The sequence below is a fragment of the Dermacentor albipictus genome, unplaced genomic scaffold (genome assembly GCF_038994185.2).
Source record: "Dermacentor albipictus isolate Rhodes 1998 colony unplaced genomic scaffold, USDA_Dalb.pri_finalv2 scaffold_13, whole genome shotgun sequence".
Taxonomy (NCBI): Eukaryota; Metazoa; Arthropoda; class Arachnida; order Ixodida; family Ixodidae; genus Dermacentor; species Dermacentor albipictus.
In genome coordinates this window covers 4,229,862-4,246,004 of record NW_027225567.1, presented here as the reverse complement: position 1 = coordinate 4,246,004, position 16,143 = coordinate 4,229,862, and the positions used below count along the sequence as shown (strand labels likewise).

Below are 16,143 nucleotides of genomic sequence, written 5' to 3'. Positions count from 1 at the left end.
TAGAGCTCTGATATAACGAAGAGATGCGCTTTAGTTACAGCGACCACGAATATACTTGCCATGCCTCGAAATTTGGGACATTGGCCAAAAGTGCCACCTCCCAGCGGTGGATGTAAAGCTGTCGTGTCGTTCAGTGGGAACGTTTTTTTGATGACTGTGGCAGAACGCTTTTCGATGCACTCTACACTGAATTGCCATACGTTAAGCTGTGCTCTATCACTTAGTGCTATTTGGCTCTATATCCAGGAGCTCATCTATACTCTATAACAATGCTTTTAGAAATTTACGCTTTCATCTTCCCAAATCCTATTACTGACGTAGCCTTTGAGACTCACTCTCCGCACGAGGAAACGATTGCCTAAGTCACTGAGGTTTGACAGGCACTTTAAAAAAAACATACAGTGAAGTAGCATTGCGCTGGTGCGTACGTGCTTTTTATGCCCTCGCGGGCCTGAACACCTGAACACATGAACGATTCAGAGCTGTTACGTAAAATTGATTTTCCGAAAGGTGAGAAATCGCATACCACCTATATTTGCCTATATTTATTTAGGACATTTGGAGACGAGGTTCAGCATCAAAGCACCTCGACTGCTAATTCTGTTTTCACAGACATTTTCTTTAAAAAATTGTCTGCACTGCGGAAAAACTAAATTACGGAATACGGTCTAAGAGAGAAACCATGCTCTTCACGGTCCATGTTGTGTCCGTGCTTTTCTCCGAACCAGTGCCAACAAAGAGACTTCAAGATGATCTCAAAACACACTGACCACTGAATGTTTATTCTTTGTTCATGCAGAATAAACACTGCCTCGTGATGAGCAATAAAGTAAACAGATGACACACACCAGCACAAGTGCCCAAAGAAAAAAAAAACGAGAAGGCATGCCTAAATAATGTTTATGCTGAATTCTGATGTTAAGCACACAGCTGTTGCAGATAAAAGAGGGCGCTATTTGCAACAAGCCAACAACAACCGAAACAATATGCCTAATCTAGGCAGAACATTCCTATAGTAAAATGTTATGCTTTGAATGCTAGCGGACTTCGCATGCGCAATTAAATTTTCTTCCTTAAGACACGTATTTAGAATATAATGACAACATTTTCTTAGCAAACTGCTGGTTGACACTGCTATGGGACTTTGTAAGGAAACATTATCATTTCAACTGGATTCTACAACATTTATAATCAGAGACCATCATCGCAGAAATACATGGTATCGGCATTGTTTCACGCTCAAAAAGTTCGCCGTTTCGCCCGAAAGGCGATGCATGATAACGACAGCAAAGTACTAGACAACTGCACCAAGTATAAGGGTCGCATTGTTTGCGGCCGTATAATTTTAATTGAACATTTGCTTACTAAATAAATTACCAAGTGCCGAGTTACGCACGCAGGCACAAATGAACAGATCGCACTCGCTGTCACAACGCTGGCGTGATGAAGAGCGACAGCAAAGGCCAGCGAACGTTTCGTGCTGCCTCTGGCTTCAACGCGTCTTCGGAACTGGATTCCCAACCGTCAACACTTGGCGTGCAAGAACACAGCGCACGCGTTGCCACCAGCCATCTTGGGGCGCCTTTCCTTCTTCAGCCCGCTCGTTACCTCCGAGATAGGGGGCGCGGAGCAGCGCTCAGCCGCACCGTGCACAGCAACGGCCGGTCTAGAAGAGGAGACGTACGCTCATGTGCCCCCTCTCAGCCCCACCGCCGGTCCATTGCGCGTGCAACAGAAGGCGAGCGGAAATAAGGCGCGCAGCAAGCCGCCATACTTCTCGGCTCACTGCCGCACGCACTGCCTTACACCTACAGCATACGGTGGGAAGGGTGGGATAGGATGTTATTGCACTTCAACCTTATATGGAACAATAGGGTGAGAACAACGGCGAAAAATCGCCTGGAGTGTCACTCTAATTAATATCGCAATAAAACCATGTGCGTACGTGAGGTAAGATGGGTACCCGCCACCATCGTCAAGGATAGACGCGTATTCGAGTCGCGAGTGCAGGACGCGTGTCGTAACTGTTCCTGGGCAGAAGTGCGTTTGCTGTGGTGCTCTGACACGCAGAGTATTTCCGATAAATTGTGTTACGCCCTGAAATATTCACGGGTCCTTTACGAGGCTGCAACCAACTTGGTGTTGTTCACTGTCATCTTGAGCAACCTATATTTTTAGTACGAGCTTAGATAATTAGTTGATTATGAATACTAAACCAGCTCCTAAAAGTTTTGCTTCAAACGCAAATTCTCAGTTCAACACATTGCAACTTGTACAGGTTTGTTGAGCAATACCCAAATAATTTCGTTGAGTGGTCATAGCTGCTGTGGCTTTAATTTTTCCGGACTACCTAAGCTGTCCGGTGGCGACAACTACAAACCAAATCATACAAGAGCCCGATGCTAATGCACGCTATTTATCCAGACATATACACAGCAGATAGATGCAAAGTGTGTGGCACCAGAGCCACGCTAGAACACATGCTATGGGAATGCCAGGAACTAATACAGGACAATGCGAGCGCAGCCTCCGTCGACAGCCTCCGCGCGTGATGGCAGGCCGCGCTGCTCAGCTCGAACCTGGAAGACCAACTCTGGGCTGTCCAGTGGGCCAAGGGAGCCGCCGAGAGGCAAGAACTCTTGGCCGTAACCTCGGTGGGTGCCCCAGCCCACTAACTCACCGGACGTGAATCGTTCTGATTCAAAATAACGTTTTCTCTCTCACTCATAAAGAAAGCGCGCGAGATTTGACAGAACAAGTACCATGGGCCTCCTCACTAGGCGCGCAGCGACTTTAGTGCCCTCATGCAAGCTACCACCTAATTACTGATGCTGCACGCAGAGGGAAAGAAAAAATGGACTGACCGACTGAACAGGCCGCAATCAAAAATGGTAGATCATGGCCGTGCCCGTCATCTCCGAAACATCACCATCCGCCTCCGAAACCTCCTCAAGCATTAAGCTCTCGTTAACAGAAAAAACGCTGACAGAGATTCAAGAATTTAATTCATAATTTATACCATATACATATCACATGACCCCATTTGCTTCATTGTTTGAGCAGGCAGGACACCTATAGGTAAAAGTCGAAACGAAGACGTTTATGTTTCATCTATCTCCATATCTGAAGTCCTGTTCATGCCTGCGGCTTGTCAAATTTGAGTTATGAAATGCTACAGAAATGGCATATAATGTCACTGCGGCACGGTGAAGCAGGCGACGGGGTACTGTCGAGTTTGCCCTTAGTCTATTCCTCACAATATCGGCCGAGGACCAGCTTTCCTATACATATTATCATTATAGTCTATAGCATATATGTTATCTATGCATGAAAACATGGCTATGAAAATACTTATGCTTGAGCCATTTTGAGCTACTTATGCACAGCAATTTTGCCTGTGGTCAATGGAATTCTGCTCTTGGGGTCACCATTTCACACATCCTCTTTTTTTAATTGTTAATTCACAATTAGTTTTTTTTTTTGCCTAAACTAGGAAAACGTGCCTCACAATTCTTGTCCACTATCATGGTATATTGTAACACTCTAAAAAACGTAATATTTTAGTTTTTATATTTCATTTTCTTCATGTAAGGGAGTCAAAATGTCGGCATTTATGCAGCGAAATGCAAGCTCGTAATGTTGTGCACAAAGTGCGCTGTGAGCGTAGAAAAAGTTCCGTCTGCGTTGTAATATAACGCTTGCACCACCCCCTTCCCCTGCCAGACAGGCGCCATCTCACCTGAAGGAGGAGTGGTAAAAGTCGTGCTTGTCTCGCTGCTGCATAATTCGGCACCACATGCTGTGACTTTGACTGTGTAGTTCACAGACGACAATAAGTTGAACAGGGGTAGACTGTAGGATGACGATTCCTGAGAACTTCCGTCAAGCACAACAGTCGACGTCTGGAGGCGTGTGCCGCCAAAAGAGTATCGGTCACCCGTGTACAAATTGTCGTCATAGCGGCAAAGTTCGACTGCGCATGTACGCAGTGGTGCGTCAAAGGATCGATAAATCTGGAAAGTCCAATAAAGGTAAGTCATGAAAGAGGAACAAAAAAAAACCATCAAAGATGTATGCCAATCATAGCAACTCGTCAAAGATAGCGAAGTTGCACAACAGTTCTCATCCGCTCAGGATGTCCAGACGGCCTGTTTTGCCATTGATTGCAATCTACGCGAGAGTTCGCAAATGCTTCCCGATATCCGGTGCAAATCCTTCGCTTTATACGAACATATTCAATTGTTACACAATATCCTCGCATAGTACGTCTATACCTTCTCTTATATCCTACGCCTGTTCGTGCATGCTGAACCGGTTCTATCAGCGCCCGCATCTGGCTGCACCTTCCTACAGTCATCTATAGGACCGCGTTGGCGCCTGCTGTTAAGCTTTAGCAGTGGGAAAACTCCGATACCACCTATTCAAATGCATGTAAAATGCAGAAATGCTTTTATGAGACACGTGTGCGGATGAAGCTATGTTGATGTTGTTAAAACCTCGGCGGTAACTTAATCAGGTCTGAAATTTCGGTCAGAGGGACCTAAGCGACACGTTGACTTCGTCAGCATTTCGAGCAGTAAGAGCATTTCTTCACCAGTCAACAAGAAGAGAAGCACCCGATGAGAAACACGCTATAATAATTGCTTACCGAGTGCTCCGTTTAAGAGCCATGGTACTATAACTTACCACAAACCTTCGTGCAGGACTAGCAGCTTGCCATGAAATGATAACGCTGGTTGGGTCAATGCTCTTCGCCGACAAGTTAGTGGGAGCTGCGAGAAATAATAATAATAATAATAATAATAATAATAATAATAATAATAATAATAATAATAATAATATATTTATTACCATTTTGTTGAGGATACAGAGAGGTTTACGGCAGAGGTAACAAAATGGCAACAACAAAGAGAGCACTGATTGAAACGAAAAATAGCTTCAGCTGAATAAATAGAAAGACAAAGCAATTGCAAAGCTAGTACCAAGGACATCAATGATAACTGTAAGGAAACAGAACTCAAAATATATAATCGCATACTTTCAAGCACAACTATAAAAAATACAACAATCAACATAATATTCTCAAATGCATCTTTAGGTTACGCGTAGAGGTTACAGCAAAAAGTTCTTCTGGTAACCCATTAAATAGGTCAGGCACATAAGCACACCGCATTGCCTTTCCATACCTTGTTAAGCTCCGCGGTACATAACATTGAATGGCTTTCACAACTTCCGATTAGCAATATATTTAACTTTTAAAAAGTCTGAATTCCAAAAGTGGCGATCAACAACAGTTTGTACGAAGAGGGAATGGAAGGAGCGAAGATGTAAGAAACGGAAATATCCGCCCCGGATGGGATGTGACAATTATCTGCAATGCTCTTTAACATGTTTTTTGAAGATGCTATCTATTCGGCAATGCCAACGAGAAGGACATGACGCAAATAAGATGATTCCCTATGTAAGAACACTATACGCAAGTGCACATAGTTTTCTTCGCAGACATTGGAGCCGAAAATCTGATAATAAAGAGTAACCATGAAACCTTCCGTAGTCTGGCACAAACGTAAGCCAAGTGGTCATGCCACGATAAACTACTATCGAAAACCACTCCGAGATATTTGAACGAATTTACATATTCAACGGGTTCGCAACGACAACGGAGTGAATCATGATCATGTAAAAATACTTGTGTGTCTGTAAGGGCTGTCTTTAAAGGATTTCTGAAACATATTATTTTGGTTTTCTGTGTGTTCACTGAAATTCCGTTCTCAGTGAACCATTTCATTACGTAATTTATGTTTTCCTGCAACACATGAACTGCTGTCTCGTAGTTCATATGACTTGTGAGCAAAACATTGTCCTCCGCGTACTGAAATATTGCACTTAGAAGTTACTGAGCTCAGGTGCTTTGCAAATATATCAAAGAATAGCGGTGAGAAAATGGATCCCCGGTGTACACCAGCCTTCACAGGCAGCTTGCTACTACATCCTGATTGGTTGTTTGAGCTAACAATTTGAGAACGACCGCTTAAAAAATTCTTGAGGATGGCATAAAAGGGACCTCGAAAGCGTACTCAGCATAGTTTTTGTAAAGCCATACTACGGTTAACCGTATCAAAAGCTTTCTTCACGTCTAAAAAGAGAGCGTAGCTAAACGAGTTTTCTTCAAATGCTGCGTACAATTCGTCTGCTAATTCCTCCAAAACTCGTATGGTGCTTCTTCCTGGAATAAAACCATATTGAGGGTTTGAAAGGACAGCGAATTAGTTTAAGAAGGACATCATGCATTCAAATAAAAATTTCTCCAATATTTGAGATAGGCTTGGCAAAACAGAGATGATGATGATGGTGGTAATAATAATAACAGCAATTATTATTATTATTATTATTATTATTATTATTATTATTATTGTTATTGTTGTTGTTGTTGTTGTTGTTGTTGTTGTTGTTGTTATTATTATTATTATTATTATTATTATTATTATTATTATTATTATTATTATTAATATTATTATTAGTCGGCAGTGATACATTCGCCTGTTAAACTGATCGCCTGACTTCCACAGATCCCCTGGCCTGCTGAAGGTTTTTCACGCTGGATTGGCCGAGGTGCCCTCATCGACGCCTACCGACACTGCTCGGCTGATTTCGTCGCCTGGATCCTGCTCTTCTGGCAACGCTGGCACGGCGTTTCAGCATAAAGCGCTCACTCAAGCCAGACCGCTTCGCAGTCGGCAGCGATACATTGGCCTGTTAAAGGGAAGCTGAAAGCTTTTCAAGAAAAAATAAGTGAAGAGCAGTACGTCATGGTTTTCAACCCTCTGAATTCGAATATTGCATCGAAATTGAGCGAAAAAAAGCGCAAACAGATTTCACTTCGATGAAAAGTGCAGCAGCAGACTCGGGGCAGCTCGCGTGCCTCATTTCCGCCTGTGATTGGTCGGGCGCCTCATGACGTCAACAATGGTGTTCGTCCTGACCGACTGCTGACGCTACACATGAAGCACGGTGCAAGGTACTTTGGTGCTGTCTTGCTGAGACGGTCATATAAAATTTCAAGAGCTTGCGTTTCTCTGAGGAGTTCGGCATTAGGTCCAAACCCCAGGAGAGCGATTTTGCGCGCGACGGTGATGGCTTCGAGCGACAAAACAGGCCGTCGCTTGAACAGGTCGCTCGGTGTTGTCGCTCGATCACTCGTTTCTAGAAATCTAGAACTCGTCACTCGTCGCCCGGAAGTGCTATGAGCGACTAGCCAATAGTGCAAAGCCGGAACTGGATGTACATAACTCAAAATACTACTGTTTGTCACATGGAACGAGCAAACTATTGAATTTTACACGTACAAGAATAGGAACGTAGTGCAAGACCTTCAGAAATATTTTATGCTCCTTTTTTACAGTAAAATACATCAACTTAAATTGAGAAAGCACGCATCACAATAGTGTCAGGAGTGACGAGCGTGGACGAGGAAAGAAGACGAGGAAGAAAGAGCGGAGCGAGCGCGTGGAGCCGCCATCTTGGAGAAGGGGCGCGCGCAGAGAAGGACGGGGTGACCGGGCGCAGCGTTCCAAGAAGAAGACGGCCGGAGATCGCCTGTCTGGGTCCTGCCCCAGATCTTAGGCGACACATCGACGTCCCGCCCGAGTACCAGGCTCGGCGAGCAGATGTCCGACGTCCCTGGAACCACCGCTGGCCCGGACCTACCTGCTAGGACACGTCGGCGTTGCTGCCGCTGAACGTAGACGCGCGGAGGCTGACTACAGCCAGTCACCATCCCGTCCGGAGAACCAAGCTGGGCCGGCGTGCACCGGGAGCGCCAGCCGGCACGAGCCCCGCTCTGCCGGAGCGCGACGGCCCCTCAGCGACCGTGCCGTCGTCACGTCGGCTGGGGCATCGGTGACGCCAGACACTAACAACGACTGACGACGACCAGATCGCATCGACAGACCACAGACCGGGGAGACGCCGATACTCGCGTCGAACAGTACCGGTACTGTAAGCGCTCCTACTACAGCGAATAGACAATCGCCGCACAGACGTTTGTAAGCGCGATAGTGTGAGCGGAAAGCTTATTAAGGGAGGACGCATGCCGTGTGCAATGTGTTGAATCTCATCGTGTGTTCCTTCCGCTCGCTCAAGCAAGCGTACCAGGCGTTAACCTACTCGTGACAACATTGGCGAGCCTGCCAGGATCCCTTTAACTTCGTCACGTGCCTCGGGGTGTCTTGAGCCGCGGAATGGACCTTGAACGTTTGATGACGGCTGGGAGTGCCGCGGGCATGTCGGCTGAGGCCATAATAGCACTATATCACGAGGAACAGAAGCGATTAAGAGAAGAACGCGCAGAGGCGCGAGAGGCTGCGAAGGAAGATGAGGAGAGAGCGAAGGCCGCTGAGGAGAGAGCGAAGGATGCGGACGAGCGTGCATATAGGAATTTGATTTTGGAAAAAGAGCTTACAGAAAAGAAATTGCAGCTGCGCATGAGTAATGGTGGAGAAGAGGCAGGAAATAGCTCATACGTGCTACCTCAGAGAATAGCGACAGTGTGTCCCCAAAAGCTAATCGCCCCCTTTGACGAAAGGCGAGATGACCTAGATGCCTATATACAGCGTTTCGAGCGAATAGCAACTGGACAAGCCTGGCCGAAGAGTGACTGGGCGACGGGATTGAGTATGTGTCTGGTGGGGGAAGCATTGGCCGTGTACAGCCGGATGTCAGCGACTGACGCACTAGATTACGACAAGGTAAAGAAGGCTCTCCTACAACGCTTCAGACTAACGGCCGAAGGTTTCCTGGATAAATTCCGAAGCTCCAAGCCACACGATAACGAGACAGGCCAGCAATTCGCCGCTCGAATCTCCAACTACTTTGATCGTTGGTTGTAGATGGCTAACGTAGAGAAGACATTTGAAGACTTGAGGGACAACATGATTGCAGAACAGTTCCTAGCATCATGTCATCAGGGCGTGGCAATATTCCTCAAAGAACGCAACTTGAGGACGGTGGCGGAACTATCTGAACACGCCGACCGCTATTTAGAAGCCCAAGGCCAAAAGAATTTGGGAAAGGGCAAGGAAGATAAAAAGACACCAGATGAGAGAGAACAGACTCGAAGCACAATCAAATGTTTTATGTGTGACAGGATAGGGCATCGGGCTGTGAATTGTCCCTTGGGTCGTACTCTTAGTTCGACGTTGAAGTGCGATGCGTGCGGACGGCATGGACATACAATACAAACCTGCCGAGGTAATTCAGAAAATAAGACTGCCTGTGTTGTTGCGAGCAAAAGTCACATCGAAGGTGACAGGACGCAAATGGAACCGGAGTACAGCGACAAGGCAGGCGCTGTCATGACAGTTCCGAGGTCAGAAGACCCGGAAACCTCGATGCCAGTAGTAGTGGGAGTGCTGCAAGGACGAAAAGTGTCAGTACTCAGAGACACCGGGTCCAACATTGTTATGGTAAGGCGATCCATGGTGTCGGACAGAGATATCACCGGTACAGAAGCACCAGTTCGATTGGCGGATGGTACAGTAAGGCGAATGCCTATGGCTCGTGTGTTGCTTTTGACGCCCTATTATTGCGGTTGGATTGAAGCCCGGTGCGTCAAAGAACCGCTGTACGACGTCATTCTTGGGAATGTGCCAGGAGTTAGAAGAGTGGATGATCCAGATCCCCTCTGGAGTTTTCCCAGTGTCCAAATTACAAGTAGGACGGAGCATGAATCCACCGAAGCAAGTGGCAGAGACAACGGAAGAAGTTCGGATCCGTATACCGGAGAAGCTAGTATATTGTCAGTAGAGAAAAGCACAAGGAACCAGGATAGGAGAGATGTCGGTATAAAGAATACTTCAGGCACCGGCATCGATGTAACCACGACGGAAATGAAGAAAAAGCAAGAAGCGGACAGTACGCTGCGACATTATTTTGAAATGTTAGGGAAATAGATTCAGAATAAGAAGAGCCGGGTCGTACATAAGTTTGAGAAGGTTGGAGGATTACTGTACCGAATAGCCAGAACCCATGATGGAAGAGAAACACGACAGCTAGTAGTGCCAGCGAGTTTACGAAGAGCAGTCCTCGAGCTGGCGCACGACACTATAATGGCTGGCCATCAAGGAGTAAGAAAGACGACCAGCCGAGTATCTGAAGAATTCTTTTGGCCGTGCATGCAAAGTGACATTAAACGGTTTGTGCGATCTTGCGACATATGCCAGAGAACCACATCAAAAGGATTGCTATCAAAGGTACCTCTAGGGACTACGCCTATTATTGAGCAACCATTGCAAAAGGACTCCGGAATTGTAATCACAGAGTTGGTTGCTGAAAGCCCCTACCAAGCAGACATCCCAGCAACAGAAACTACGCCTCAGAAGGCGAAGATAACAAGCATGATGTCTAAACCGAGGGTATTTGAGAAAAGACGGACTCAAGAATTGAAGAGCAATGGACGCATCACCGCTGTGTCCGACAACTTTGACAAGCTTTCGGCATGCAGGGCTGGGTCCCACCCCAACTCCTGGTGTCATCCAAATCATTCTGCCCGAGGTCATGTCTTGATGAGGCGCTGGTGGTGAGAGTCCGGACCAGTGCACAGCTTCCTGCCTGGCTGTATCCATGTCAGACAAGAACCGGTAGGCTGGAGTTCGCGGACTACGTGAGTGAACGTGCCACGAGTGAGATTACTGACTTTGCTACTCATGTTCGTTTTTGTTAATAACACTAAAGAGGTATACAATCATACTTGAGAACAGCATGCTGCGCATACATATAGTGTTTAGAGCTTCTGAGGAGTCTTCCTCAAACATTCGCGGAAGACAATGCCTTGTGAATGGTGCTGGCGTTGACATTGATGTAGTGTCAAGACTCGGCAGAAACATACGTGCTTACGTGATGTGCGCGTGGGTGTAGTGAAGTGCGGTGAAGTGTAGTGATGTGTGAATGAAGAAACGACGAAGTGAAGTTACATGTGGTGTAGTACAGTGAAGCGCGGTGAAATGCAGTGATGGGTGAAGAAGTGGGGCAGTGAAGTTATATGTGGTGTGGTGAAGTGGAAGTGCAGTGTCTCTGCACACCCAGCGGTGACGAGCAGGGAGGGAAGTTTTCGCGGAGCGAAAACTCGGAAAACAAGGGGGCCATTGTCAGGAGTGACAAGCGTGGACAAGGAAAGAAGACGAGGAAGAAAGAGCGGAGCGAGCGCGTGGAGCCGCCATCTTGGAGAAGGGGCGCGCGCAGAGAAGGACGGGGTGACCGGGCGCAGCGTTCCAAGAAGAAGACGGCCGGAGATCGCCTGTCTGGGTCCTGCCCCAGATCTTAGGCGACACATCGACGTCCCGCCCGAGTACCAGGCTCGGCGAGCAGATGTCCGACGTCCCTGGAACCACCGCTGGCCCGGACCTACCTGCTAGGACACGTCAGCGTTGCTGCCGCTGAACCTAGACGCACGGAGGCTGACTACAGCCAGTCACCATCCCGTCCGGAGAACCTAGCTGGGCCGGCGTGCACCGGGAGCGCCAGCCAGCACGAGCCCCGCTCTGCCGGAGCGCGACAGCCCCTCAGCGACCGTGCCGTCGTCACGTCGGCTGGGGCATCGGTGACGCCGGACACTAACAACGACTGACGACGACCAGATCGCATCGACAGACCACAGACCGGGGGGACGCCGATACTCGCGTCGAACAGTACCGGTACTGTAAGCGCTTTTACTACAGCGAATAGACAATCGCCGCACAGACGTTTGTAAGCGCGATAGTGTGAGCGGAAAGCTTATTAAGGGAGGACGCATGCCGTGTGCAATGTGTTGAATCTCATCGTGTGTTCCTTCCGCTCGCTCAAGCAAGCGTACCAGGCGTTAACCTACTCGTGACAAATAGTTTCGGCGCGCATATTGCTGCCCTCATACCGGGTGGCCATCGGTCAAAGCCATCGCTCGCGTGGAGTTCGGCTTGTAGGCGACGAGTGAACGCGACAGCCATCGCCTCACTTGTAGCTGTCGCGTGCAAGATCACTTGTATGGGGTTTATACTTTACTCCCTACATGTGCGAGCCGATCGCGAAGAGCCGGCCTCTCCAAGAAGCAAAAAATGCTGGTGCAAGAAGTGCTTTCCACGTGAACGAAGGCGAAGTGTTAGCATCTCCTTGTGTTGGAAATGTTCTTTGGCGAGTATGTTTTTTGCTAAGCCGCACTCAGTGAGTGATCCAGTGAGTACGTTTCCGGGCCAACAACTGCGGTGTTATTTTCCTGCATGCCTTCTCGTAGAACGTAAGCGGTGATGCGATCTTCGGCATTTGTGCGCTGCCCCAAAGCTGTCGGCAATCTATACAGACGGTTTAAACGCGGTAAAAGTTTACCGGCTGTTGTAGCACGTGTAGTATAGAACCTTCATCAGCGCGCCATCCGCACGCTACTCGTAACCGTTGAATTTCGTCGGCTATGTGGGATGGTCGGTTTCTCTATGTGTGCGAGAGAAGGGGGAGCGCAGCGTCCTGGCGTGAGCCGGCTTTCCAACACATGTGTGAAGTGATTTTTAAAGAGAAATGGAAGAGATAAGTGCAGTGCCGTAACTGTCTCTCACAAGAGGACACCTCAACAGCACTGCACGTGGAAAGGGGTGTGGGGAGAAAAGGATGGAGATAGTGACCGGAAGTAAAAAGGAGAGAGAGACCGGAATAGCAAAAAAGAAAAGACGACAATGTAGCTAAGCGTTTGCGGGGCCTACAGCCGCGCTCTGAGGTGTGTTGCTTCACAGAATTCCATCAATGCCGAAAATGCACGCTTGGTGATGGAACTGGGAGCATTGGGGAAGAGTAGGCACTGCAGGGTGGTGGATGGCAAGCCACATCGGCGGTAGGAAGCGTACAGAGCCTCCCTCTCGGTCCCGAAGGCCGGGAAGTGACGCAGAAGATGCTCCAGTGTCTCCACGCCGTCGCAGCTACCACACACGGGGCTGCCGGTTCCCGTGAGCCTGTGTGTGCGCGCCGCTGTTTTGTAGCAGCCGATGCGCACGCGGAGAAGGAAGGCGCAATCAGCCCGTGAGAGGCCCGCACGCGGGAGCAGGCACGGGGGCGTTCCCGCCGCGACGCGCCGATCGGCATGTTGCGCAGTGAGGCTGCGCAGAACCGCTGTCTTGGCCGCGTCGAAGCTCGTCACCAAGTGGGTGAGGGGACAGCGCTCACCGTGCGCCACCAGCGCCACCTTGGCGAGGGAATCAGCCTCCTCGTTGCCTGGCAATCCGATGAGTGCGGGTATCCACTGAAGCGCCAGGTCGCAGCCTTGATTCACGATGTGTCGCAGCTTGCAGCCAACTCGAACAACAAGGCGCACTCCGGCGTAGTCCTGGCCAGCATGCAAAGAGCCGCACGAAAGTCAGTGAGAATGGCCGCTGACACAATGTTCGGATGTTCCAAAAGGAGGTCGGCAGCGAGATCGACGGCGGCGGGTTCGGCCACTGTCGATGACGCGGCAAAGCGCAGTCGGCACTGGCGCGTTTCGGAGATGTCCGGTGCCGTGCAAGCCGCAGCACCAGACACGCCCGGCGTCACCGAGGCATCGGTGTAGACGAGAAGTCGTCCTGCCAGTCGCTCGTGTAGTAGGGAGGCGGTCTCCTGTTTCATGGCGCACACCGCAGTTCGGCGCTTTGATGCGACGCCAGGCACCGCGATGTTCACGTCGAGCAGACTGGAGTAGTACGGCAGGGAGACGAACTATGGCGACGACCCGATGAGCTTTGAGAACTCGGTAGCGCACTTGCCCATTCCTGAGTTCGGCCGGGAGTGGTGTCTGCAGATGAGCCGCTGGCCCTGTGGCTAATCACTAATTTTTTGGGTTGACGTCATCACGCGTCGCCGCGGGAAGTTTGAAAAGTTTAAGGTCAGTACGCCACGTGGTGGCACTCACGCGAACTAAACCCTTGTGTCCAGAAAAGCTTGATACGGAAACAGAAATATAGGAATGTTGGCGGCCACTGCGCCGTTCAACAAACCGAAGAGTGTGACAGTGACTAACGGAAAAGAATGTTAAGAAGGGGACTAGAGTGACGAATTCAAGGAGGGGGGATGCGCATTAAGGGCATCAAATATGAAGTTGGCGGATAGTTATGAACACAGGGAGAGTCTCGTCACTGCCCGATCGCTGAACGCCAGACGGCCGTGACCAGACGCCTAGCTGTGGCTCATCACCCCACCGTAACACGTGCTGCTTGGTGGGGAGAGCCCAGCCAAACTAAACGACTCCGATATTGTCAGAATAGACTGGTGTCAGCAGAAACGACGCTTTCAAATCTCTCGGAGCTATTAGCCGTTATGTTACTGAATTCTCGAAGTGTTGTGAATAAATTAAATAAACTTGAAGATTTGTTGCTGCTGTATGATCCACATGTCTGCGTCATAACAGAAACTTGGCTGAATGAGTTCATTCGAGACGATGAAGCTCTTTCGCCGGCCTATCAGCTGTACAGACGGGATAGAGGCTCACATGGTGGCGGCGTAGCTGTCATTGCTCGAAAAGGGGTCAACGTACAAGTACTTGACCAGATTGATAACCACGAAAGCCTGTTTTTGAGAGTCGAGTTTTTTATATTACGTTTGTTCTTGTCGCTGTTTACCGCCCTCCCGATACTGATGACTTGTATTTGACCCAATTGTACGATCACGCGCTACAATTTCAGGGACAAATTATCATAATAACCGGTGATATTAATTTGCCCTTCATTAATTGGCAAGAGCTTCATTATGGTTGCTCCATCCCTGGAGACTTCATATTGGACATTATGCTTTCCCTGAACCTTGAGCAAGTCGTGAAAGTAAACACAAGAGGAAAGGCAGTCCTAGATCTTTTATTTATCAGTGACATTTTCGGCGGAGGCACTCTGCTAGTTAAGGAGGGTATTTCAGACCACAAGTTAATTTTTCACTCATGGATTAAAGACACTGATAGGCAAAAAATGCTTCTGTGATACAAGTTATCAAGGATTTCGCTCGGGTGGATGATGTGGCCATAATAGACTATTTGGGTACTCATCTATGCGGTCCTATAAGTAATATAGAGGCAGCATGGAAGAGCATTCGTAATGTTGTTCACCACTGTATCGAAAACTTTGTGCCACTAAAAGCGCTCCGTCAGTGTAGATTAAATCCATGGATCACCAGAGGAATAATTCAGAGTAAAAGAAAATTAAAACGATGGAGGAAGAAACGTAAAAGAGAATCCAAGCAGTTCAGACACCTTAAAGATGATTTGTTATGGAAAGTTAGGCAAGCTAGGAGTATTTTTTTCAACAACAGCTTTGCGGAGTTCATTAAAAACGATCCTTCTAAGTTCTGGCGCTACTTAGGAAACACAAAAGTCGAAGTGTCCAAATTGAGTGCCGATGGTGTCATTCAGACAGATCCCTCTAGCATAGCGGAGACCTTTAACGAGTACTTTCAAAGTGTATTTTCTGAGCATGAAGAATATGAGCCACGAACCACCGCATCGGACCTCCCGCAGGTCATTCGGGTAACGCGTGAAGGGGTTTTGGCATTGATTTTAAATGTTGATATGCGTAAAGCTACTGGCCCGGACGGTGTCCCGAACCTATTTTTGAGGCGATATGCCGAACAAATTTCTTGGTACCTAACAGAGCTCTTTAACTTTTCACTAGGAATGGGCGAAATACCTGATGATTGGCGTTTGGCGCGAGTCGTTCCCACACACAAAAAGGGCAGCCGTCTTCTGCCTTCTAACTACCACCCTGTCTCAATGACCAGTCTATGCTGTAAGATGTTAGAGCATGTGATTGCTAAGCACATACAAGGCTTCCTCTCCGAACATAAAGTTTTATCGGTTCATCAGCACGGGTTCAGAAAGGGTATGTCAACAGTTACACAGCTAGTATCGACATTGCATAATTTGTTTAGTGTTCTTGACATGACTGAACATGACTGACATGACATCAATGAACACTTATGCCCAGTTTTAAAGCAACTTCTTGGCATGGCAATAGCTAAAAAGAAAACAGCAAACTGGAAGTTTGTGTGGACGAATGATGGGCGTATTCTTGCGCGGAAAGATGAAAACTCGCATGTTCTGCACATTCGTGAAGCATGTGACATTGAAAAGATTGCTTAGAATCGCTGTGCGCTGTTGTGGTGCATCTTTTC

At 48.1% G+C, this 16,143-nt stretch overlaps 1 protein-coding gene across 3 annotated transcripts in view; it reads right to left on the bottom strand.

The window, feature by feature from the left end:
• Positions 1–16,143, bottom strand: part of LOC135912996 (receptor-type tyrosine-protein phosphatase F-like) — a 110,676-nt gene that overhangs the window by 36,948 nt on the left and 57,585 nt on the right. For all 3 annotated transcript variants that reach the window (XM_065445606.2, XM_065445604.1, XM_065445605.1), the window contains exons 7-8: positions 4,687–4,772; positions 3,740–4,013 (exon numbers count right to left, since the gene is read on the bottom strand). In XM_065445606.2, coding sequence (XP_065301678.1) covers positions 3,740–4,013; positions 4,687–4,772 — 360 coding nt within the window. The remainder of the gene's footprint in view (positions 1–3,739; positions 4,014–4,686; positions 4,773–16,143) is intronic.